Genomic DNA, 26,924 nt, shown 5'->3' with positions numbered 1-26,924 from the left:
ATAACAATGGTTTGACTGATGAGAGATGTTGTATAGACAATAATGAAAATATAATGTTTATTTATTTATTTATTGAGGATAGGAAAGAGCAGTCACAGCTAGGGGTTTGCGATAAATATCGTCTGCGATAATCATAATTGTTGTTTTAACAATGTGCGATCTGACATCGAGTATATCCCTCACACACCCAGAGAATGCATGCATACATTACATAATGTAGTCTTGTAGATTAGATTAGCGATTGTACATTTAGAATGCACGATTTTACTGCAAGATTTAGTCTATATTTATATCATTTTAATATAGTTAATAAGTATCATACGAAGAGTGCGATTTTTCTCCAGATATCAGCACAACAAATGTGACATTGATTTATACAAGTTTAATGAATCAAGTTGATATTAAGTAACACCATATTACCTGTTTTTGCTTTATTTTGCTCTAACTTAAATAGTTCAAAACAAAGCCACAGCACTGTAATTGCGTCTCTGAGCACACACAGCGTTGTTTCCTTACTGAACGAATCAGCTGAATCAATGATTCAATGACTACGATAGATTATGATAGTCAAATGTTTCGTTCCTGAATTAATCAGCCGTTTGAATGAATCGGTTGAATCTCAATGACTCATTCATTAATGATGACTTGCTGCCACCTAGTGGCGGTTTTATATCTTTTCATGTTTTAAATCATTTCAAATATCAGTATTCAACATTTTTTGTTTAAAACATCAAAATATTATTATTCATTTGTAACTGCAGGTTATTCATTTGTCACCTTTGAGCTGTATTAAACTGTCTGCGTAAATGCATCTAAATGCTACTTCAGATGCAGCCCATTGCACACCCCTAGTCACAGCAGTGTGTTTGTAACTGTACTGCATGTCACGCCCACCACATATTCAATTGATGATGATAACGTATGTAATGACTTGCACATTGGAGAACATTTACATTTTTTGAGCTGCATATATATGTATTTTATTGTTTCAGATTTCCGAGGCAGATGAAGTTGCAGAGACAGCCAGTACCTTGACCTTACCATTCCTACTGTAATTGACTGTTTTGACTGTAATCAAAACAGTCATGTTGCACGCCATGCACTTTGACAGTTGTTTCAACAAGAGGTTGAAAGTCATGCATTGTTACTATTCATTTATTTCCTGCTGACTATATGTAACTTACACGCTCAAGAAATAAAGCCCTGCTATGCATTATTAAATGTTCTTGTTTTATGTCAGAATTAAAAGATTCAACAGTTGCTACAGTTGATGAAAATGTTTTATTAATTTGAAAGTTTCTGAATCCTTTGGAAAATAAAATCTGTATAAAATGGCCATGATTAATTATATTGTTCCTGTTACATATGAAGATCATGAACTGGCAATCTCAAGTATGAAGGAGCACAACATTCAGTACAGAGAAATATGTCTCTTCCATAGTTGTGAGATTGTCTGACTAACAGTTTGAAGTTGGGCTACAAGTTCTTCAGTCACAGGCCATTCTGATGGAACCACAGTTCCACTGCATGGCTGGTCAAGGATGATTGTAGTGTTTCAGTCAGAGTCTTCTTTTCTTTTAAAGTAGATAAATATTTATGGCCAAATGATAAATATAAGTGCAATAAATCAGGTGAAAAGTTAACGTATAGATGTGTTCAATCCACTCTTCTCTCTCTGTAAGGACATATCAGATTTTGGTCTGATATATTAAGCAGTCAGCACCCAGTACAAGAGAGTTTACTGAGTAATCTTAGTTGCATAATGTTAATTGCATCTCTGATCAGTATGCCTTCATAATTAATGTTAGTTATTACATTAAAAAATGTTAACAAATGAAACCTTATTGTAAAGTGTTACCAATTAATGCTTCACAACATTGTCCTGTGACATTAAAAACCTTGAGATGACAATACATCACAGTACATAAGTAAATGAATATTGGATATATTAAGACATTAATACATAACGTATAAAAGAATAAAGAAACAAAATGAATTAAGATGTTTGTGACTGATGTCCAGATGTCAAGCCAACAGTTTTTAATCCTGAAAAATGCAGAGAAACAATAAGTGTGTAATAATTTAACACTGCATACTGTTGCACAAATGCCAAGTACAGTTGCTTATATCTGTAAATAGTTAATAAACTATAGCTTCAACTGTTCTCTTACTTCGTTTACTTCAAAAAAACACAGATGAAACGATCAAACTGCACATACCTCTCTACATGACTTGAACTCTGGTCGACAGCTGATGACGTAACACCCAGGTAGGCACGTCCTCACGTTATAATGATTGGTCGATTAATAAGCTTCACTCTGATTGCCTGAAGAGTACGAATGCTCCAGATGCAGTGGCAGCCAGGGGAGTCTCAGAAATACACTCACAAATCCAAGTTGATTCACACGTGACTGTGAGGAACTCGTAAGTTTCAAACATTTGAAACTTTTGTGCACAGTTGTATATCTATGAATTGTGTTTTGTATTTGTGAATTGTATTTTATGAATATATAATTTTATTTTGCGCACGTGAATTGCTTTTTGTTAATGTATTTTTTTTTTCGCATTCGTGAATTAGGTTTCACGCATGTGAAATTGGGTACGCATGTGTGCATCGTGTTTTTTGCGTGAATTAATTTTTAATCATTTTTTGCTCCACAGGAACCCCTCTAAAACCATAAAAAACAGACCAGCTAACCAGTTATTTAGTCAAATGAGTTGTTTAATCAGTGTTTTATCAATGACTGAAAATATTGTTTACCATGCCTCATTTTGTCTGTTTTATCATTTTGTACAGCTATCCTGCAGTGTGTGAGTTTTTACAGACCAACAACTTACTGTCGGTCATCAGGGCACATGAGGCGCAGGACGCAGGGTAAGAAAACAACACGCAACATCACCTTTGACCACCTGTCCTTTTCTATATGACCGCTTTTCTCTCTTTAGCTCTCTTCCTCACCTCCTACAGATATAGAAACCCTAAAAACACACACAATATGTGTATATTGACAGGCTGGATTAAGTTTGTGTTGATGGATGATCAGTGTGCAGATACAGCAGACAGACAGACGCAGAGAGACATTGATTCTCCATAATCCACGTACATTACTGTACAGTAGTGTTCATTGATCTGAAATGCCACCAATGCACACACATTCACCTAAGCCCAGGCCTTTTTATCAGTCATTGTCTCAGGCATAATGCAGAGAGTAGTTTTTAAATGTGCAAAGAGACTCTACAATACTCCGAAATAGTAAACTATTCCATGCAGTCAACTAAACAGCAGTCAATAATGCACTGATACTCCACGACAATCTGTACAGTCAACAACAGCAGACAGCATACTCAGTAAATTAGTTAATTTTACAGTCTATTAAAAAAATAATAATAGGCATTATAATGTGTATTATCTTTAATGCATTTCATTTTAATAATTTTGTGTTAATAATACAATAAAGGCTTTTCTTTAAAGAAATAATAATATAGTCAAGTCAAGTCAAGTCACCTTTATTTATATAGCGCTTTTTACAATGTAGATTGTGTCAAAGCAGCTTTACATTGATAACTGGTACATTATTTGGCTGCACAGCAGCTCTTAAAAGAATAGTGTCAATGCAGGCAGATCAAAGCACTGTTGAATATCAAATGTCAAGTCAAATGTCAAGTGTCCCCAACTAAGCAAGCCAAAGGCGACAGCGGCAAGGAACCCAAACTCCATCAGGTGACATCAGGTGGCAGACAAGTGGCAAATAGGTGTTTAAATGGAGAAAAAAACCTTGGGAGAAGCCAGGCTTAGTCGGGGGGCCAGTTCTCCTCTGGCCAACAGTGCTTTGTTACGATTCAGGTAGCTATCATAAGTCCGACAGGATCGCAACATTCAAAGTATTTATTCCAGTTCCATCCAATTGAGGATTGTATTCATCACGGCTGTTGAGGAACTGTGTCGTGGCTGTCGTGTCGATGAGGCCCTCAGAGTGGATGATCTAGTTGACTCAATCTCTGCTGATACTTCAGGGCTGCGTTGTGGTCGTGTCAAGGCGCAGGTCCTTGGTCTCACCTGGATATGGCCTGGATCCGGTTGACTACGGTGAACCTCGGGATAACCAGAAAGACTAATATTAGCGTAGATGCCATTCTTCTTCTGATGTAACGAGTACATCAGGTGTTATAGGAAGTGTTCCCGGTTCCGGCTGACCTAATTTATGCAGCCTAATAATCCTTTAACAGATTTGAAAATATAAATTGGTAATATGTTATGTGTATGCCAGGTTAAAGAAATGCGTTTTTAGTCTAGATTTAAACTGACAGAGTGTGTCTGCTTCCCGAACAATGCTAGGAAGGTTGTTCCAGAGTTTAGGTGCCAAATAGGAGAAGGATCTACCGCCTGCGGTTGATTTTGATATTCTAGGTATTATCAGCTGGCCTGAATTCTGAGATCGCAATAGACGTGAAGGACTATAATGAATTAGGAGCTCGCTCAGGTACTGGGGAGCTAAACCATTTAGTGCTTTGTAAGTAATTAGCAAGATTTTAAAATCTATACGATGTTTAACAGGAAGCCAATGCAGTGTTGACAGAACTGGGCTAATATGGTCATACTTCCTAGTTCTAGTAAGAACTCTAGCTGCTGCATTTTGTACGAGCTGTAGTTTATTTATCAGGCGAGCAGAACAACCACCCAGTAGAGCGTTACAGTAATCTAGCCTTGAGGTCATGAACGCATGAACTAACTGTTCTGCATTTTTCATTGAGAGCATATGTCGTAGTTTAGATATATTTTTAAGATGGAAGAATGCGGTTTTACAGATGCTAGTAACATGGCCTTCAAATGAAAGATTGGTATCAAAGAGCACACCCAGGTTCCTAAGAGACGACGAAGACTTAACAGAGCAGCCATCAAGTGTTAGACAGTATTCTAGGTTATTACGTGAAGAAGTTTTTGGTCCAAAAATTAGAATCTGTTTTTTCTGAATTTAGTAGTAGGAAATTACTGGTCATCCAATTTTTTATATCAGCTATGCATTCTGTTAATTTTGTGAATTGGTAAGTTTCGTCAGGGCGCGAAGAAATATAGAGCTGAGTATCATCAGCGTAACAGTGAAATAGAAAAGAAAGGATAAATACTTTAAAACTATTATGACTGTTTATGATTTGAGACTATGCTTTGAGAAAAGTTTTTAACTATTAGGCTTCAAATACTTGCTGTAGAAAAGGGTTTCATATTACAAATATGTACTTATTATTAACGTTAATGAAAACATGTCAGCGTAATTGTAATCATGTCAATTCTGATGGTCATTCTGTAATTTTCTATGACCTCTTCTTTGTTTTCTTGCCCTTTTAGTTACCGTATGTACAGGAAGAGTCAGACCACAGGTTTCCCCTCTCTCATCACCATCTTTTCTGCTCCAAACTACCTGGACGTTTACAACAACAAAGGTCTGAATTCAGTTTATATATATATATATATATATATATATATATACACACACACACACACACACATGCAATCTACAAGCAATCACATCATCGCATGGTGCAATGAGATTGCTTGCTCAACATTTAAATAGTCTCTATATAAATATAGTCTGTTATAAATGTAGATACACATAATATAAGTATATAATACATTTATACTGAATATATAATATACAATAATTTATAAATTACAATTATTTATTATTATTTTTACACACTATACCACAGTTAGTTAGTTTAGTTTGTTAGTTTGTTAGTTTTCTGAAATATGACCCAGGCATTTGCTGATAGATTTTGTCATGTCTCATGTATCTTTGTGCTTTTGCTGTGTATATCTAATGACAGTCATGTGCAAAGAGAAAGAAAGAGATAATTATGTTCATAAAAACATGTTTGTAATGTGTGAATATAACAGCCTTAATGCCTCTCCACAGCCGCCGTGCTTAAATACGAGAACAACGTAATGAACATACGGCAGTTCAACTGCTCGCCACATCCGTACTGGCTGCCCAACTTCATGGACGTCTTCACCTGGTCGCTTCCATTTGTTGGAGAAAAAGGTGGGAAAGAGGAAACACAGTGTTTCTAAACAGCATGAGACATCATCATTCTGCCCGGAGAAAACCAGTCTTTGTGGTTACACAAATTCCTCACGTTTTCATTCTGGGTGTGTGAGGGATAGTAGACAGGTGTTGTCTTGACTTGTTAAAACAAAGAAGATGGAATAGGTCTGATTCGAACTGTATTTCACCTATTCTGTCTCAACAAGTAAAACTAGAATGAGGTAAAATCCCCAAAAGTTTGACCCGATAAAGTAATTTGATAGAGATAGAGATTAAAGGATCGATTTTAGCCTGTGTATAAATATTACAGTGACATTTTATGTTTTTGTTGTTGTTGTCTTGGCTTTTTGACTTTTGACGCCTCCACAGTGACAGAGATGTTGGTGAATGTCCTCAGCATCTGCTCTGACGATGAGCTTATGAATGATGGAGATGAGATCTTTGATGGTGAGGCCTGCACATTCCTCAACTTTTTCCTCATTAAGATTTTCGTAAACACACAGGTCAAGACTTTTAAAATGATTACACCTAATTTTAAAAGTTGAATACGACCAAATGACAACTAAAATGAACCTACTGTGCAATTATTGGCATTCCTTGTCAATTGTGGATACTTCAGTAAATAGTTTTGCGATCAAACAGTTGACATACTGTACCGTTGATGTACTGTAGCTTTAAACATTGTTTCATTTTAAATTCTTCTATAGAATATTCAGCTCCAGTATGTTGTTTATGAAATATAAGCCTGTCTCCTGGTTCTTTTCAGCTAATGCTGCGGCTGCCCGTAAAGAGGTCATCAGAAACAAGATCCGTGCCATTGGCAAAATGGCCAAAATGTTCTCAGTCCTGCGGTGAGTCTGGATGGGGTTGGGAACGCATGTTTGTGGTTTGGATGTTTACAACATAAAAAAATGTACAATAATAATAACAACGCCGTGTCTTAGCCAGGCTGCACAAACACACACATATTGGTGTGTGTTTGTGCAGCCTGGCTAAGACACGGCATTGTTATTATTAACTACAATAGAGTGCAACAGTCGGGTTCTGGAAGTAAAAACTTTATTAACTTTCTCCATACTGAAATTGATCTTTAACGCTAACTTATATACCAGCCCGACAGCCCTACAATAAGCAACAGGGTTGTTAATCAGTGCTTCTGTTGAAGCTGTCAGCCTACATTATTTAAAATAATTGTGTTTAACTGCGGACTTCGTGGTGAACAACTACATTACACACGATGCTGTATAGAAAATTCCACCAAAGAGTCAAAATAAGCAAAATGCGCCAAAAAGCTCATTGGCTCCGCCCACTCACATGAAGCACTGCAAATGATGAAATCAAGTCTGTCTCACTACGCTCTTAAAATACATATTTTATGTACATTATGCATATTTTTCAATGTTTAAAAAAAAAAAAAAGTATATATATATACACACTATATTGCCAAAAGTATTGGGACTCCAAATCAATGAATCCACTTCCATGGCCACAGGTGTATAAAATGAAGCACCTAGGTATGCAGACTGCTTCTACAAACATTTGTGAAAGAATGGGTCGCTCTCAGGAGCTCAGTGAATTCAAGTGTGGTACCCACCTGTGCAATAAGTCCATTCGTGAAATTTCCTCACTACTAAATATTCCACGGTCAACTGTTAGTGGTATCATAACAAAATGGAAGCAATTGGGAACAACAGCAACTCAACCACGAAGTGGTAGGCCACGTAAAATCACAGAGCGGGGTCAGCGCACGCTGAGGCGCACAGTGCGCAGAAATCACCAACTTTCTGCAGAGTCAATAGCTTCAGACCTCCAAACTTCATGTGGCCTTCAGATTAGCTCAAGAACAGTGCATAGAGAGCTTCATGGAATGGGTTTCCATGGCCGAGCAGCTGCATCCAAGCCTTATATCACCAAGTGCAATGCAAAGCGTCGGATGCAGTGGTGTAAAGCATGCCGCCACTGGACTCTAGAGCAGTGGAGACGTGTTCTCTGGAGTGACGAATCACACTTCTCTGTCTGGTAATCCATTGGACGAGTCTGGGTTTGGCAGTTTGGCAACGGTACTTGCCTGACTGCATTGTGCCAAGTGTAAATTTTGGTGGAGGGGGATTATGGTGTGGGGTTGTTTTTCAGGGGTTGGGCTTGGCCCCTTAGTTCCAGTGAAAGGAACTCTTAATGCTTTAGCATACCAAGACATTTTGGACAATTTCATGCTCCCAACTTTGTGGGAACAGTTTGGGGATGGCCCCTTCCTGTTCTAACATGACTGCGCACCAGTGCACAAAGACATGGATGAGCGAGTTTGGTGTGGAGGAACTTGACTGGCCTGCACAGAGTCCTGACCTCAAACCGATAGAACACCTTTGGGATGAATTAGAGCGGAGACTGCGAGCCAGGCCTTCTCGCTAACATCACTGCCTGACCTCACAAATGCGCTTCTAGAAGAATGGTCAAAATTCCCATAAACACACTCCTAAACCTTGTGGAAAGCCTTCCCAGAAAAGTTGAAGCCGTTATAGCTGCAAAGGGTGGGCCAACTCCATATTAAACCCTACGGATTAAGAATGGGATGTCATTAAAGTTCATGTGCACGTAAAGGCAGGCGTCCCAAAACTTTTGGCAATATAGTGTATATATATATATGTAACACAGTTCGTATATACGGGAAGAAGGAGGCGGGAACCGGCGAATGTTAAACACTTTTTAATATATAAAATAAACACACAACAAAACGAAAGTAAAATGGCGGCAGAATGAAGGACGTCTGCCGCCCACACAAACATAATAAAACATAACACAAAGTCCAGGCCTGGTTTTCTCTTGTCCTTCACTGTCGTTGCTCCCCCTTTTATGCTTCCGGAGCTCCTCTGTGAGATACGAGACCGGTGCAGCGCAGCTGACGCTCATTATCACTCGCTCCACCGGCCTCGCGCCGTTCTCTCACGGCTCTCGCCCCACCCTGCTCGTCACATATACATATACAGCAATGTTCCCTCTAATTTTTTACAGCACTGAACAAATAAATATTTCTCTGAGAGCAAACTTTAAAACTGTAAGCAACTTGACCAAAAATCTTCTGTGACCGTATAGTCTACACAAAAAGAACGCTGCTAACATTAACTAAGACGCTGTAGTTTGATAGATGACTTACCCCCTTATATTAACTGTTTAACAACAAGTCTAGTAAATAATAATATAAAAAAGTACAATATTTTTGACCAGAAACATTTTATTAAACCATATACACAACAACATTTTAGTGCTTCATCAGTCCTTTCTTGACTGGCCCTGCAGGTCTGTGGAGAACCTCTCTCAAAACAGCATCTAAAAACCAGATAAACCACAATAGTAAAAATAGTATCTAACTGTTTAACCTTGTTTAAGTATATAGCTACACTCCCCTGTTTTTGCTTATTTCTGCTGGTCTGTACTAATACACCAAAATAGTAACCTAACCTTTAAACAAAATGTAAAGCTTTAGTCATCTAATTAACAACAACTTTATACATTATAATGATATGTTTAAGAGTTAGTAAAGTTGTTAGTTCAGTAAACAGTAAAAAATATTGTCCAAGTCAAACACATTAAATACATGTATTATTACTACATATATATTTATTAATATTGCAGCCTAGGCCTACCTTAAAACTTTTCCCTTCTGTCCTTGTCCCCTTTCCAGTGGTTGTAGACCTTGTCCAGGTTTATAGGACCCTCTGCTTGCGTAGACCGGATTCTCATTAGCTGTTCCAAATGGGTGGTCTGAAGTCGGTTCCGTGAATTTGTCTTGATACGATTCATCAAACTGAAACCGCGTTCACAGTCTGCACTAGACGCTTGGAATGTCCCGCAAATGTCAATCAGCTGTACAAGCTCAGTGAACTCCTCACTTTTTAGTGTCCAGGTTACCATCTCAGCAAATGTCTGTAGCGCTCCCATCTTTCGTTTTTCTTTGATAGTGAACTTGAAATCCTTGTACTGTTGATAGATACGCTCGGTGGCAGTCTTGCCTGTTTGTTTTAGAAAAGCGTGAAACTTCTCTGTCGGTCTGGTTGCATCTTCTGTACCATGATCAAAATCGAATGTTGAATCCAGTGTTTCCAGGCTAAAAGCAGACCATTCTTTAAGCTCACCTTCAAGAAATCGAGCATCAAGATGGTCACAGAATTTATGAACAAACAGAATAATGTCCGCTATATTTACCGCACTGTCACTTGTTTACAACAGCTCGTTCACTCGGTTGCTCCAATATATATGCTCTCCGAGATACTGAGATCTAAGTTTTTCGATCTTAGCTCTAGCAAAGTAATGGGCATCAACGGTGCTAAGATTGCTACGGTGCTAAGATTGCTTCGCAGAGCTGGGCTAGTTCTTCCAACACATCTCCAAGCACAGTGAGAGCAACTCTGTACTTCGAATCGGAGAGTTTTTTTAAACTAGTATTTTTGCAATTGGGTCATCGTTTCCAGCTTCTTTTGTGCAGTACTCTGTTAATAAACTGTAATTCCGCAAAAACGAATTTGCAGCTTGGTAACGTGACAGCCAACGAACCTCATTCAAAGGCTTAAAAGACAGTGAATCCACTTCTAAAACATTTGCCAACTCATCGAATTTGCCAGTCAAGTTTCCACTCTGTCCATGTTTTCCTGGTGGAAAACTCTCCTTTGATTTTAGCTTTGGAGCAAATTTTGCACACAATCCCATTAGCTTCGTAGCTGAATATGTCAGACAATTTAACTGATTTACAAGGACCATCACTTGCGTCCGTTTGAACTATTTCATTAAGCCATTCTTGTTTGAAAGTCAAACAAACCTTTTTCTTAGGATGTTGTCGAGGTAAAGTCTCTTTTCATTTAGCCATGGCTGCGTGGCCGCGCGCGCAACATAGAGGGAACATTGATATATAGTATCTCACAGAAGTGAGTACACCCCTCACATTTTTGTAAATATTATATCTTTTCATGTGACAACACTGAAGTAATGACACTTTGCTACAATGTAAAGTATTGAGTGTACAGCTTGTATAACAGTGTAAATTTGCTGTCCCCTCAAAATAACTCAACACACAGCCATTAATGTCTAAACCACTGGCCACAAAAGTAAGTACACCCCTAAGTGAAAATGTCCAAATTGGGCCCAAAGTGTCAATATTTTGTGTGGCCATCATTATTTTCCAGCACTGCCTTAACCCTCTTGGGCATGGAGTTAACCAGAGCTTCACAGGTTGCCACTGGAGTCCTCTTCCACTCCTCCATGACGACATCACGGAGCTGGTGGATGTTAGAGACCTTGCGCTCCTCCACCTTCCGTTTGAGGATGTCCCACAGATGCTCAATAGGGTTTAGGTCTGGAGACATGCTTGGCCAGTCCATCACCTTTACCCTCAGCTTCGTTAGCAAAGCAGTGGTCATCTTGGAGGTGTGTTTGGGGTCGTTATCATGTTGGAATACTGTCCTGCAGCCCAGTCTCTGAAGGGAGGGGATCATGCTCTGCTCATTCATGGTTCCCTCAATGAACTGTAGCTCCCCAGTGCCGGCAGCACTCATGCAGCCCCAGACCATGACACTCCCACCACCATGCTTGACTGTAGGCAAGACACACTTGACTTTGTACTCCTCACCTGGTTGCAAACTGTTTGCGGGCTTTCTTGTGCATCATCTTTAGAAGAGGCTTCCTTCTGGGTTGACAGCCATGCAGACCAATTTGATGCAGTGTGCGGCGTATGATCTGAGCACTGACAGACTGACTTTTCACTTAGGCCCCGTCCACACGGAGATGCGTTTAGGTGTATACGAAAAATTTTGTATCGGATAGGCATTTGTCCAGACGAATCCGGCGTTTTCCGAAGGTGAATCCGATATTTTTTGAAACCGGGTCCCAAAGTGGATAAATCTGAAAACGACGCCCTTGCGTTTTCGTGTGTACAGCCTATCCGTATATTTTGTGAAACGATGATGTCATCACCCCACGTGTCGACCCTATTCAGACACCGCTAACAGCACAAAACAGCAGCAACAACAACAATAGCAGACTCTAGATGCTTGTGCTCGTGCTGCAGAAGATACTGAGCCAAAATAAAGCGTTATTTCTAAGCTTTACTAAAGTTTGTATACAGCGTGCAAGGTTTATGTGCATGCTCCAAGTCTTATTCTTTGTTTTAAGTGTATATCTGTGGCAGAATTACAGCGCCACATACTAGTCTAGCATGTATACTACATCGTTTTATGCCAGTTTCAGTGGTTTCGTGTGTACGCAAATATTTCTTGAGACAAGGAAAAAAAAAGATCATCCACACGAAGATCTGGCTTCGTGTGGACGGGGCCTTAGGGGTGTACTCACTTTTGTGGCCAGCGGTTTAGACATTAATGGCTGTGTGTTGAGTTATTTTGAGGGGACAGCAAATTTACACTGTTATACAAGCTGTACACTCACTACTTTACATTGTAGTAAAGTGTCATTTATTCAGTGTTGTCACATGAAAAGATATAATAAAATATTTACAAAAATGTGAGCGGTGTACTCACTTATGTGAGATACTGTAAATCTATATATAAAATATCAACATTTCTAAAAGAGTAGTTTTATATTTCTCCATTGTTTTTAATTAGATTATGCTGTTCGCAATGCTTCATGGGATTGTAGTTCTTTCCCTCTCCAAAGCCATTAAGTACACAGTGGATGTATTTTTGCGTATTTTTGTCTGATTTTCAAATACTTTTTTGCTTCAAATCAAAGTTTGTAATGTTACGATTCACTTCGTAGCTGGTTGGCTTGGTTCATGGCTTATAATTCTTTAATGAATAAGTCTTCCCTTATTTGTGAGATTTGTATCCGTATATAAGTTTAAATCTAAGTAAAAGTTGTATCTTTTTACCCTTGCATTTAGGTCATCACAAATTACTTTTATTTTTATTTTTTATATATGTTTAGGATTGTTCTTCTGTACATCACAGTGTACACAGAATAAAATGCGTAGCCTATGTAAAATATAGACTACAATAGCTATAGTGTGACAAAATTACATTCCGTGTCATTATCATTTGTGTAGTCTATGCAAAAAAAAAAAAAAAAAAAAGAGTGATCTTTAATATAAAAAATCTTTCATAGACCAGATGCTCTTCAAAATATGTGAACATATTATAGTAAAATGTTTCCATACGTCTATGCAGGGCACTCAGGGAAAAACGCATAGTTTCCCTGTTACGGAAGTCAAGCATGCAGCATTATTTAATTTATTTCTCATTATCTCGATATAAGTTGCTTTCTCGTGATCTAAACGTTAAAAAAAAGTAGTTGTGATAATGAGAAAACAAGAAAGAAAAAAAAAATAATGAATGGCCTCTTAGGCTTCTGTACTTAGTTAGAAAACACCCCAAATTTGGGAGACGCTCCTTTTTTGTTCTGCAGAGACCTGTACCTGCCTGTACTTGCCGTTTTTGAAGAGCGTGCATGTGCGTACATGCTCTAGTACGTAAGAACAAGCCTATGATTGAATCTGGAAATAAAGCAAAATAACTGAGAAACATGAGAATTAGTCCTCAGATGCCATGTCTGTAATTTATAGCAAGATTTGGGCATTAATTCGATCTCAAATGGATTAATTAAAAGTTATTACTCCACCACCTGCGTGGCATCATTAACCATGGTGGTTGGACGACAAATTTGCGACAATACGGTTTTCGGGTCGTGACTTGCTAGTCGATTTCTTCAACGATGCATTGTACCAAAGAACTTGATTGTACTATGGAGGTTAATCAGTGAGTTACGTAGTTGTACGGGAAAAGCACCCAAGAGAGGTTTTATGTGGTCACATTTCTACAGCTGGACAAGCAGTTATTAAAACAGGTTGCATGCTGTGTGTGCTTGTCCAATTAATTTCATTTACCTCATAATTATGCAAATAAGAACGTTAAACAAGGGTTTGCAGTGTGAAAAGGATTTAAAATGACCCTATGTTAACAGTTATTTTAATATTATTTATATACTTTAATAGTATTTGTTAATATTTTAAATTAACTTGTATTTTTATATTTTCTGTTTTCATTTTAAATGTAGTTTTAGTAATTTTGTTGTGCTTTTGTCATTTTTATTAATTTTTGTTTTTTAGTATTTCTATTTAGCTTGAATTTATATTTATTTCAGTTTTAGTAATATTTTAGTATTATTTATATAACAGTTTTATGTTAACAGTTATTTTAATAGCATGTGTATATATACTATAATATGTTTAATTAGCTTTTATTTTTATATTTTCTGTTTTCATTTTTTTGTTTTTTTGTTGCTTTTTTCATTTTTATCAGTTTTTTTAATATATATTTGTATTTAGCTTGAATATATATATATAGAGAGAGAGAGAGAGAGAGAGACGGGGTATCCACGGGGTATTAAAAAGCACTTTTCAGACCACTTTTGTGACTTTTTTCCAAGAAAGCGCATTGTGACGAATACACTTGTTAACCTGATCTAGCTTCCGAGACTCCCCGGTACTGCCGCATGAGCGCGAGGTCTTGCTTTCCAGCTGCCGCAGGCACACCTCTTTCTGCGTCTGCTGTTCAGTGGCTAGAGGAGCAGCGCATATTCAGTTGAGGATGTCAGAGAACAAATAAAATAGATACTATTGATTCTAACCTGAGTTATCATTTTACGAGTACATATAGCCAAAATCACAGCAAATGTCTTTATAATATTATGTGTATGGTGATTTTGTCAGACAGCGTCTCGATTATAAATCAGGATTTTAGCGCTGGTTTAACATGTCAGGGCTCGACACTAACGCTTGTCAATTAGTCCGGGATAAGTGTATTTTTTGAAGGGGCAAGTGAAAGAGAATTTTCACAAGGACCTGATTAAAACATCAATACCAAAAAAAAAAAAAAACACGAGAATGACTTATTTTATTACGTTTAGTTTAAGTGGCGATCCACAGTGGATAATAATAGGCTGTATAATGTAGTGGCGATAACAAGGTTGCGCTGTTGAGGCTCGCGCACCATCTCGAGGAGAAATGGAAACATGAGCGAAGCACATACAAAAAGAAGTTTTTATAATTTGATACAGGTAAGCAAAATCACACGACCAAGAATGCTGTTTTCCTAAATAGGCTACCGTCACGATTAAAAACGTGACACTGATTTCATACAACTGTTCAGTTAACAAATGTTAAATATTAAGTCACTTAATTTTAGAAGGAACATTGACAGTTTTAAAAATAGTTTCAAACAAAGATCACAGCAGAACCATAGCGCAACACTCAGCCTTGTTTTCATTACTGAATGATTAAGCGTTTTGAATGAATCGGTTGAGTCAAAGATTAAATGACCCATTCATAATTGCCTCATTCTTGAATGAATCAGCCATTGGAATGAATCTTTAAATGAACGACTCACTTATTAAGATGGTTACTTGACACCACCTACTTGTGGTTTAGTTTAATTTTCTAATTGTTTAATCATTTTCCCCCCAACATTTCTTACAATCCCATAACATTATTTAATGCAGTTGTAATTTTTTTTTTATTGTAAATTTGTAAATTATTTAATTTGATTGGTAACAGCCCTTAGTGTCTTATTCTAATTAAATTTATTGATCGAATTTAAGAATTTAAAATGAAAGATGAATCATACATTTTACATGAATCGTACAAGAATCGTACAAGTGAATGAAAAGGCTTAATGTCGAGCCCTGTATGTAGTCTTAATGAGCCGCGTTTCAGTCACCATTTCACCACCACAACAAAAACTGAAAATATATAGATGAAACAATTTTGTTGGGAATTTGGCTGTATTAAAATATATTATGTGAGCAAAAAGGGTAGCACCAGAGAAGCAAACAAATGTAAAGGGCTGACACTTGGCAGAATGCGAATGCAACAATGACATGATGAATATTCTAATTGCCTTATGACGTCATCTACCGACATTTATCGACTCACACACATATACATATATATATACATATATATATATATATATATATATATATATATATATATATATATATATATATGGCATTAAAAATTTAAAAATTGCATTTAAAAAGGCATTAAATAAAAGCATTAAATTAGACCTGATGAAACCTGTAGAAACCCTGATATATATATATATATATATATATATATATATATATATAATATTACAGTTTTAGTAATATTTTAGTATGTATATACTATAAAAGTATTTGTTAGTATTTTGAATAAGCTTTTATTTTTATTTTTATTTTCCTGTTTTCATTTTAACTGTAGTTTCAGTAATTTTGTTGTGCTTTTCTCATTTTTATTATTTATATTTAGCTTGAATTAATATTTATTTCAATTTTAGTAATTTTAACACATAAGTTTCATTGTGTGTTTCTATAGAGAGGAGAGTGAGAATGTGTTAACCCTGAAAGGTCTGACCCCTACTGGCATGCTGCCGAGCGGCGTACTGTCTGGAGGAAAACAGACCTTGCAGAGCGGTGAGTTACAAACCCAAACATTGCTTTTTCACTTTCCAATCACAACCTCTTTTCTCTTTCAAGGTCACTAAGACAGTGTCTTACAAACTCACACTCATGTTTGCTAACCCCTCTCTTTTGGTGAAACACTTTCGTTCATTCTCTTCGCTAATTAAACCATCTGAAATGTGCACACACGAACATACTGGGAAACTAACCAGCTAGCGCTAACTGCTACCTGCCCATGGCAGCTACTTGGCAGCTAATGCTGGGGGATTGTGCTGCGTGCATGACTGTCACAATAAACTCCCCCATCCATCCTCCCTCTCTCCCTCTCTCCGTCTGTCTTTCTGTGCCTCCTCAGCTACCATCGAGGCCATTGAAGCAGTCGAGACGGATAAGGATGGAGAAGGTAAACTGTCCGGCCTCTATCTCTCTCTGTGCTGCTCAGAGGTTTCATAGTGACCGCCGTAACACGCTAGCTAGCTAGACAGTGCAGCCTAGCTAACTGAGCGTGTGGGGTGCTATGACTGGTCAGGGATTGTGTATTTCACACAGACACACACATACTGTATACATGCACATTTATCTGAATATCTAAAAGAGGACATACACTATGTTCAAAAGTTTGGGGTCAGTAAGATTTTTCTTAAAAGCAATAAATACTTTTGTTCAGCAAGGATGCATTAAATTTATCAAAAGGGACAGTAAAGACATTTATAACGTTTTCCATTGAAAAATATGTGGGGGAAAAAATGCTGTTCTTTTGAACTTTCTATTCATCAATGAATCCTAATCATAGTTTCAACAAAAATATTAAGCAGCACGACTGATTTTAACATTGATAATACTAAGAAATTATTCTTAAGCAGCAAATGAAAATTCAGTTTTGTCATCACAGGAATAAATTACATTTTAAAATATATTAAATTACAAAATAGTTATTTTAAATTGTAATAATATTTCATAATTTTGCATAAGAGCTGTATAAGAGAAAAACACATTAAAAATTGTATGCTAGTGTAGTATAGGCTTGTATTATTTTTAAGTAATTAAAGTAATTACTTAATTTAAGTAATTAAGTAATTTTTATTTTAAGTAATGCCAATTAAATTACATTAAATGATGACGCTAATATTCATTCAAGTGTTATTAAATCATTCCAGCATGAAAAGATGAAAAAAGAACTCAAATCTGTACTGCCACGCTGTTTGTGAAGCAGCTCTCTGTGAACCAACACCCGAAATGTATGCACAGAATGCCGCTTCAGAATGCAGAGTTATCTTTCAGACAAAAACACCCAAAATTATGTTGAAATGCCAGTTTTTGGCGAGGATCCTCATAAGCACAGTCTTAAATGAGTTAAAAAAAAAATAATTAAATGAACTTAAAGAGTTGTGAGAAAATATGATGTGTCAGATTTGCGTCATGTTTATCAGGTCTGCTGTCTGTGTTTTTAATGTTAATCAAACAATAAAAGACATAGAACAAGCACTCATTATATATATATATATATATATATATATATATATATATATATATAAAATGACGTCCTCTGTTGATAATCCAGTCTGAATAGTGTTTTATAGAAATACTGTATACTGACACACAAATACACACACACAGACATGCACACACGTACACTCTCACAACTGTGTCTTCCTGCTTATGCAAATGCTGGACTCTGCTCTGCTGTTCTCCACCTTTTTTCTCAACGGCACACATTTTTATGTACTTAATAATCAGCAAGGTTACAGAATGACTCAGCAGACGACAAGAATCTGGGCCATGGGTGGGTGGGGGCGCACGTCCCCTGCCTATCACAAATGACCCAGTATTCTTACAGCACCATGCCCCAAACGCTGATCAACCCAGCACCGCTCCTCGCGCACTCACTCTGGGTTTGGTCTGCCATGACCATGTGATCTGCAGGGATCATGTGACCTCTCTATGACAGGGTTTGTTTTTAAACTCATTCAGAGATAAATGTTTTCACAGATATCTGGAAAAAAGTGACTTAAAGGTCAATGAGGGTTCTGGAAGTTAAAATGCCATTTAAAATCTCCAGCAAAAGAGGATTTTAGTCAATAACATACTAACCTTGTGAGACTGACCTAGCACTGTTACATGCTGGTTTGACTTGATAATCCACAAAAGAAGCTTGACACAGAAGAACGATGAACGATAACTGAGAGTATAAATACACAGGATGATTAGTGCTTAGTTGGGGGCACTTCACATTTGATATTCAACAGTGTTTTGATCTGCCTCCATCGACACCATTGTATGCGAACTGAACTGAGCTGGATGATGACATCACTGTTTACTCCAGTGTTGATATAGATAAATTAACTAAATTAATAACTATTGATTCTTACAACAGAATGAATCAATATTGAATTTACTTAAGCTGGACAATGACACCATTTTCTTTAAGAGCTGCTGTGCAGCCAAAAATTATATACCAATAATTATCACTGTAAAGCTGTTTTGACACAATCTGCATTGTAAAAAGCGCTATATATAAATAAAGGTGACTTGACTTGACTTGACAGGATGATGGGGAACAGGTGAGACACTGATCAATGAAACAGTGAATAATTATGGCAACCAAGGAAATGGGAACTAAACACACAGGAACTGAACACAGGCAAAATAATATCAAAATAAAAGATCATGAACACAGACAAAGGGAAATCGTGACAAGCATGAGCTCCAAGGTTGTGGAGAAATGAAATACACTTCTGTAAAAGTGATTTTTACTTAATTTAAAACAAAAACAGCTGAAATCCTAGCCAAAAAAGGGTAACTGGAATTAAACAACAGTTTAGTAGTCATTGATGTGCCCTCATTATGACAATACAACCTGAATTAATTTCTGTGTAAATTTTTCATAAACACTCTTCCATAAATGGCTGCCTTCATGAAATAAAAAACATTTATGTAAGAATTGTTTTACAGTTTACATAGAATCTTTCACGAACCCTATAAGTATTAAAATTACAACATAAATATGTTTTTAAATATATACAAAATGTCTAGCTCTTCTGCAGTACTTGGGATGAAAATTTTTTTGTTTAGTATTTATATTTAGTATTATTTAAATAATGTTATAGTATTAATATTTTGAATGAGCTATTTTTATATTTTGTAGTATTCATTTTCATTTTAGTTAAATTTTTAGTGATTTTATGTTCTTTTGTCATTTTTAATAGTTTTTTTATTTTTATTTAGCTTTTATATATATAAATTATATATATATATATATATATATATGTGTGTGTGTATATGTATATGTGTATGTGTATTAGTTTTAGTAATTTTAGTATTTCAACTTATTTTACTTCAGTTAGGTTATTTTACTTAAGCAGCAAGTATCTAATATGTATAATTTATTTTATGTCAGCTTTATATCAATTAATTAAAAATGATTTTTAATAGCTTAGGGGGCCGTTTACACAACACCTTTTTCATCTAAAAACTGAACTTTTTATGCGTTTTGGCTGTTCACGTGACAAGGTTCAAAAGGCGTTTTGGGGGCCTGAAAATGCAAGTTTTTGAAAACGATACTATTATCGTCCCCATGTAAACTACAAAAACACGAATTTGCAAAAACAGTGACATAATGCGCATGCGTATTACATGTTCAGTCTATAGGAGTGTAGTGCTTCTTTACAAAGGCCACGCACACACCGCAGCTAAATTCGGATGTCAGTTCACCTTTTAATGCTTAATCGCATTCTGCACACACACAGTTCAGTAAAATACAGGAGTGACAACCGCATTCTACAACCGAATTAACTCCTGAAAAATACGGCCACGTACACGCTGCAGCTAAATCGCTATTAATTACAGAAAAATGTGTGATTTTTTTTAAATTGATTGACAGCACTAAAATGTTTTCTGCAAAACTGAACAACACTCGGGACAGTTGACAGGGCAGTGTTGCATTGTCACAAAAGTTTAAGCCTTGCCAATTTAAATATTCAAGCTCAAGAAGACATGAAAGGGAACTCAAGTTGTTATTCGGGCAGTGTGTGGGAAGTTTTCTGTGGGCAAACAGTTATTATATTCAGCCCTAATATTCAGGGCTGCTGTCTGTGTTTTTAATGTTAATCAAACAACAAAAGACAAAGAACAATCACTTGGCTGTTCACACGACAAAGTTGAACTGTAAATTCAGTTGTCAGTTCACCTTTTAGTGCTTAATCGCATTCTGTACACACACAGTTCAGTAAAATATGAGAGTGACAACCACATTTACAGAAATTCTATGCAGTGTGTACGGAAACGAACTGAACAACTAGTTGTTACGTTAACATGCATCAGAGATGTGTCTCTCTTCTGTATGCACGGTGAACCACAAGGAAAGCACGACTCATTCGTGTTGCCAGATCTTGCTAGAAAAATCAGCGCATAGCCCATAATAAACCGAAATAAATTCAAATGCTTTATGCTGAAAATAAGACCAAAATATCTCAATTCATGTCACATTAATAACTCCATAAACCCATTCGCTTTATGAGACGAGCTTCAACAACAAGCCCAAAAACACTTACAATGAGTGATCATGGCAACACAGGCTGTACAAGCATAAACAAAACATGACGCCTCCGTCGACTGTGTTTAGTTAAATTGCTGAAAATAACGAGTGTTTTGTCACTGTAATATTACTTTGGTCACAATAAAGGATACCAAACACAAGAGATGCCAGAACATTGCTATGGTTTCCAAGCTGTCAATCATCACATTTTCAAGAGTGAGTCATGTTCCGTACACACATGTAGGCTAATGATAGACCTACACGTTTTGCATGTCACCTTTGTCTGACACACCCATTTCAGGTCTTGGACAGAGATTGTATATTATAGGGAGATGAGAGGGTCTGTATCTCTTACCATTGGAGAAAGCGTAACGGCTAACTTAATCACGTGCGACACCTCTCAGCCTATCGTGTAATGGCAGTGACATCAGTCGCAACATTCCCTAGTCTGCCTTCTCTTAAAAAAATACATTTTTATTTAAAAACACATCATAGTACATTGTTGTCGTGTAAACATACCCTTGGTTTCAATTGACAATAACAGCACTGGTACACAATCTGTTTTTTGTTTTTGTTTTTTTTGTTTTTTCCAGATATTTAAATAGTTTGTAGAATAAATTTAAATTCTGTAGTGTTTCATCTCAGAGTTGGTTGGTTTGCTTCAAGGTTTCTATAGCTCCTTATCAAAGAATATTTTGGAATGCCTATGGAGAAAATCAGTGGCAAAAATACTTTCAGGACTCTTTTCTCAGCTCGCAGGGTGAGATTTGAAAGCCAAAAACTATGTGCTCTGAGTGCAAACCCAAGAGAGGGTCTCACATCATCTCTGACTGTGGTATGAAGCTCTATGTTTCCATCAGAACTGATCAAAGTACATTCAAACCTATAAAATTTACATTACAAAAAATTGTGATGCTGGTGAAGTGGGTTTGTTTTCTAATGGAAACATTGACTGTGCTATTGGTCCTTGTGGGGTTTTCCAGCGAACTGGGAGTGAAATGTAACGTTCATCGTCATCGCCACAGCTTTTCCCTTGTACAGCATATATTGTGTGTGTGTGTGTTTGTGTGTGTTTGGTTGTAAAATACATGTAGTTGTGAATTTGTGCCTATACTGTGACTAATACATAGCAGAGTGGATCAGTGGAGTGTTTGAAGAGAGTCTGTGTATGAGTGAAATTTAAAGTCATTCCAGGTCACATTTCACTCCAAAAAGAAAAAAAAATATTTTGCATAAAGACCATGTAAAAAATATTGAACAAATTTAAGAACATAAAGATTTTTTTGCATTATGATATTATTAATTTAATGTAATATTTTGTTCCTGAAAATTTCATCATCTGGATGCGTGTGCGTGCGTGTTCACAATAAATATTGTATTTATTGTTTTGTTTTTTTACATTACAGTATTAATAATTTTGGAATTAAAAAATATTTTTGCAAAGCTTCAAATCATTTTGAAGCGAAATATGACCCGGACATGTGTGCATCTCTTGAAATACTATTATACACAATATCACTATGTCAAAAGTACACTTTCAAAAATTTTTCAAATTTTTAGAAAATTACACTCATCTAGCAGTATGTGATCATTTGTGGTAAGTGTGATTGCCTGTTTTAGATTTTGCCCATGCACAATTGGTGACTGCTCTTCTCTTCTCTCTCCTTTCTTCCTCATAGCCATCCGTGGCTTTTCTCCACAGCACAAGATCACCAGTTTTGAGGAGGCAAAGGGTCTGGACCGCATAAACGAGCGCATGCCCCCTCGCCGAGACGTGGTCAACAGCGTGGGGCTGTCGATGGGCAAGATGAACATGGCCGAATCCAACGGCACGGATGACAACAGCAATATCCAGTGATTCATCTCCTCCTCCTGTCCCTCACTCACCCCTGCTCCTTCTCCCATAATGCAATTCTCCCCTCTCCCCTCATTTTCACTGCTACTGTCTATGTAGCAGATGGATTATGTGATATATTTAGACAGAACTCCCTGCTTGACGTTCAATGGCCTCAACAGCAAACACGAGAGGGACAGAAGGGCCGCGCAAAGGAGATCATGCATGAGAGTTGCATGATGGGATGTGTAGTTTTATGGATATGGGGCTATGTAATGGAAATGTGAACACAGAGAAGAGGGCATTTCCTTTTCCTTTGTCCGAAGAGATGTTTATTTATGCGTGTTTGCACTTCTGCGTGCGTGTCTGTGTGTGTGGAGGAGACGTGATATATAATTATATGATGATAAGTAGGTTTTCACAAACGCTGTTTTTTTCTTGGCCTGCCGTGGAACGTTAAATACAAAACTAACGCTCTATTTATTTGAGAGCGGTGGAGTGTATGTTTGCATTCATATGTGTGCAAGGAGCTTATAACCATTTACTTTTACACTTCTCTCGCAGTTTCATGTTTTCCTACTTTAGTAATCACTATATCTACAGAATAACTAATATTACACAAAATAACTTCACACAGGTTATCACGAATAATCCGCAAATAACGGAGAGGTTTGGAGTCGCTGTAACGCCCCTCATGCTGTTCAGCTGTGTGCTCGATGCTGCGTTGTGTAAATCCGCCGTTGTCACGTCGTACTGCGGTTGCTATGGCAGTTTTCCCCGTGTCCCTCGGTGTCTGGTGCTTCCCCGCCTCCTCTCAAGCTCCGGAGCAGAGCGGCGGGAAGCATTATGTCAGCTGCGTCAAAGACTATAGGCTGCGTGTGCATATGTGTGTGTGTGAGAAATAGGGAAGTGATTTGACCTGAGGGATTGTGTCTGGCCGTTCTGGGTGGTTTCAAACAGGTCCTTGTCCTGTATAGGTGCGCTAGACTGAACGGATTTCCAGCTACGCATAATTCATGGGAGTTTATTTTGTATATAAATGGCGTATATTTTTAAGGAACGTTTTGTTATTGCTTATTTTCATGTTATTTTATTTTGTATTCAAGCTATTTATTTATTTATTTATTTATTGTTTGTTCGTTTTTTGTTCGTTTACATTGCTGTACAGTTAATTAAGCTCCACTGACGTGTTAAACCTTTTGCGGTTCTTTATGGATGTACAGAAGTTATCCAGTAGTGTGAAGGAACATATAATTCTGTGAAAAGACATCCGGGCTGCCAAAGCATGAATGCATGGTTATTTCAAATGTAAATCCAATATGGACACACCTTAACGTGTCTCACATTTTTAAGGAGAAGTATATTCTGATCATTATTCTAATCTAAACAATATTCTGGTTATTTATGATTATTAATTATTATTAAGAGTTCTGCTGGTTTATTCCACTTTGCCTCATCCTTGTTTTGGTTGCTCATTGTGCTTTACGTTATGAATAATGAAAATGTTCATGAGTTATTTGTGATTCTATATCTTGTATTTTTCTCTTGAGCTTCATTCTGAGCGTCATGATTTCCTGACCTACAGTACGGACAGTGTGAGCATGCCCTATGGGACAAATCTCTTTTTTTACTCTTGAATAAAATATGCATGAACCTTTTGGATTTTTCTGATTTATTCAACTTGCACTGCCAGAGTGTCACAGGTCTTACTTTAGGGCTACAAGCAGTATACTATAAATCAGCATGGACATCAGCATCTCTTCTATGTTCTGCCATAAAACAAACAAAAAAGTTTAACAATTGCAGCATTAGTGGGTGAATCTCATGAAAATATATCCAAGTCACACTGTGTAAATATATTATTATTTTTGTTCCGGATTCTTTGATGAATAGAAAGTTCAAAAGAACAGCATTTATTTGAGTTGGTAACATATTTGTAACGTTACAAATGTCTTTACTATCATTTTTAATCAATTTAATGCATCCTTGCTGAATGTGTACCAATCTTTCAAAAGAAAAATCAGACTTTTAAATGTTGGTGTATGATCTGGACATGTTCTTGACATGTTTTGTATGATTCTCCCTAGTTATGATAAGCAATACATAAACACACATGCCACATTATCTCTGTGTTCAAAGTTATGTTGGTATAAGTTCCATTAGTAGTTGAATTAGAGAAAGTACTTTCTGATATCAAGAAATGTGTCTGCAGTACAGCAGTAGTTGTCAAAGTCTATATAAATGTATTGATCAATGAAGTGCCCAAGGAGCTTGTGATGTGTTACAGGTAATCTAATCTTCTCAATTTTATCTTCCATCTTTCCAATAGAAGATATTCTCTGAAACTGTTGTAGCATCACGAGATCAACAGGTGACAATTTAAAATGACACCTGATGGACAAAGTGCTTCTTGTACAAACACAAACAAATACTAATTCATACAAATAAAGACAACAAAGAATTCAAATATGACAAAATTAAAAGTCAGTGACATGTAAATCCCCTGCCCTTCACAGACTCATGACCTGACCTGCGCTGTCTCAGTTAAGTCAGCTCTGACAACACCCCACACTCTTGAGGTCTATAAACTATACATAACACATAATAATTCACTTTTAATGAACGTGAATGCCTTTGTGAAATGTAACAACTTTTCACTTGCCAAACAACATCCAACAGAAATCATGAACGTGAACACGCAGCAACAGCAGAACCGCAGAAACAAATCAGTTATCACTTGATTAATTTCTTGTTTCGTTTTTTAAACAAATCAATTGACCATTGCAAAGACCCGCCCCCTTTAGTTACTGTTGCTATGTCCGACAAGCCATGCCGCTCTCATGCCACACATCATGTTCCCACGCAGTGAAAAAGGTAGGCGACATAGCGGAGCAAAGAGGACACAGACAAGGCGTCGACAGACAAGGCAGAGAAGATTACTTTCGATATGAAACAAACTCTCAAATTTCAAATGTTTTTATTTTTAAAGAAATTTAAAAAAATAAATACCGTTTTGAGGCTCTTGTGATCATGACAGACAGTTGTAGCGCCTCAGTTCAAGCGGCTCGTGAACCGATCATCTCTTCCTACTAGTTAATTTATAACATCAAATAAACAAGAAAGAACATCAGAAGAAATGTTGTTTCAGCCGCGGAAAGATGTCAATACACACCACCTTTCAAGTTCAAGTCCACCAAAGTAATCTACTAACTCCCCTGACTGCTTTGTCGGATATAATGGCGGATTCGGCGTTATGATTGGTTAGATCGCCTGTCAATCAAACTCCCTGCTAAGGGTCAATTGAATGAACGATTCAGTGACTCAGTCATAAGGCCAGTTATGGAGTCAATTCCATGCCACATATATTTGCAAAACAATAAAGTTTCATTTTGTTAACTAAATGTGTATTAACAGCGTTTGCTTAAATTAAAGAAGTCAGAGATCAGTTAAAGTGGTGGTTTTATTAGCTGTAGGCTTCTCGCTAACGTAAATGTCTCTGAAATAGCCAACATCTGCTGTTTATTCTCTCAATGGGCACACGCTTGTACTGTTGTTGGACTCTTTTGTTTGCTTAAAAATAATACTTATTGTCCACACCATAGTATGGTGCATTATGAAACTGCACACATTAACACCCCTCCGGCCGAAATATGACCCTAATATAATTTTTTGTCTGATGCCTTTCCATTTTACACCATTTAATCCCTCAATTCTTTCTCACTACACCTTTTTTGACTTTGTATCAAATGCCCTTTAAAAAAACATTCCAATGATCTTTACTTTTTAAAATAAGTCATAAAACATAATCGCTCGTAGTCCAGGTGATATGTTCACTTTTTCATAAAAGCATGAAACTTTGCACACTTGTACAGTTTGGGGCCCTGAACATTTTCAGAAAAAGAGCCATCGCAAAAATGCCTTGTGGTCGCCATGGCGGCCATTTTACTTTCCGCCATAACCAAATTATGTATTTTTTATCATATCTCCTGAATCAAACATCTTATCACAGAAAAGGTTATGTCTACCCCAATGTTTTGATGGTCAAGGATTACAATGATACCATATAAAACAAAAACTG

General features: G+C 36.9%; 1 protein-coding gene across 5 annotated transcripts in view; it reads left to right on the top strand.

Moving 5' to 3' along the window:
* ppp3cb (protein phosphatase 3, catalytic subunit, beta isozyme) overlaps positions 1-24,504 on the top strand; it is a 96,609-nt gene extending 72,105 nt beyond the window's left edge. For 4 of the 5 annotated variants that reach the window (XM_051860752.1, XM_051860753.1, XM_051860755.1 and 1 more), the window contains exons 7-14: positions 2,798-2,875; positions 5,345-5,439; positions 5,913-6,038; positions 6,411-6,488; positions 6,808-6,892; positions 16,393-16,490; positions 16,834-16,881; positions 22,692-24,504. In XM_051860752.1, the coding sequence (XP_051716712.1) occupies positions 2,798-2,875; positions 5,345-5,439; positions 5,913-6,038; positions 6,411-6,488; positions 6,808-6,892; positions 16,393-16,490; positions 16,834-16,881; positions 22,692-22,870 (787 nt within the window). In that variant the 3' untranslated portion in view covers positions 22,871-24,504. The remainder of the gene's footprint in view (positions 1-2,797; positions 2,876-5,344; positions 5,440-5,912; positions 6,039-6,410; positions 6,489-6,807; positions 6,893-16,392; positions 16,491-16,833; positions 16,882-22,691) is intronic. The other variant, XM_051860757.1, reaches the window with a different exon arrangement.
* Positions 24,505-26,924: the final 2,420 nt, after the last annotated feature.

Source organism: Ctenopharyngodon idella, chromosome 14 (assembly GCF_019924925.1).
Source record: "Ctenopharyngodon idella isolate HZGC_01 chromosome 14, HZGC01, whole genome shotgun sequence".
Classification (NCBI taxonomy): Eukaryota; Metazoa; Chordata; class Actinopteri; order Cypriniformes; family Xenocyprididae; genus Ctenopharyngodon; species Ctenopharyngodon idella.
This window is presented reverse-complemented; position numbering and strand designations above follow the sequence as displayed.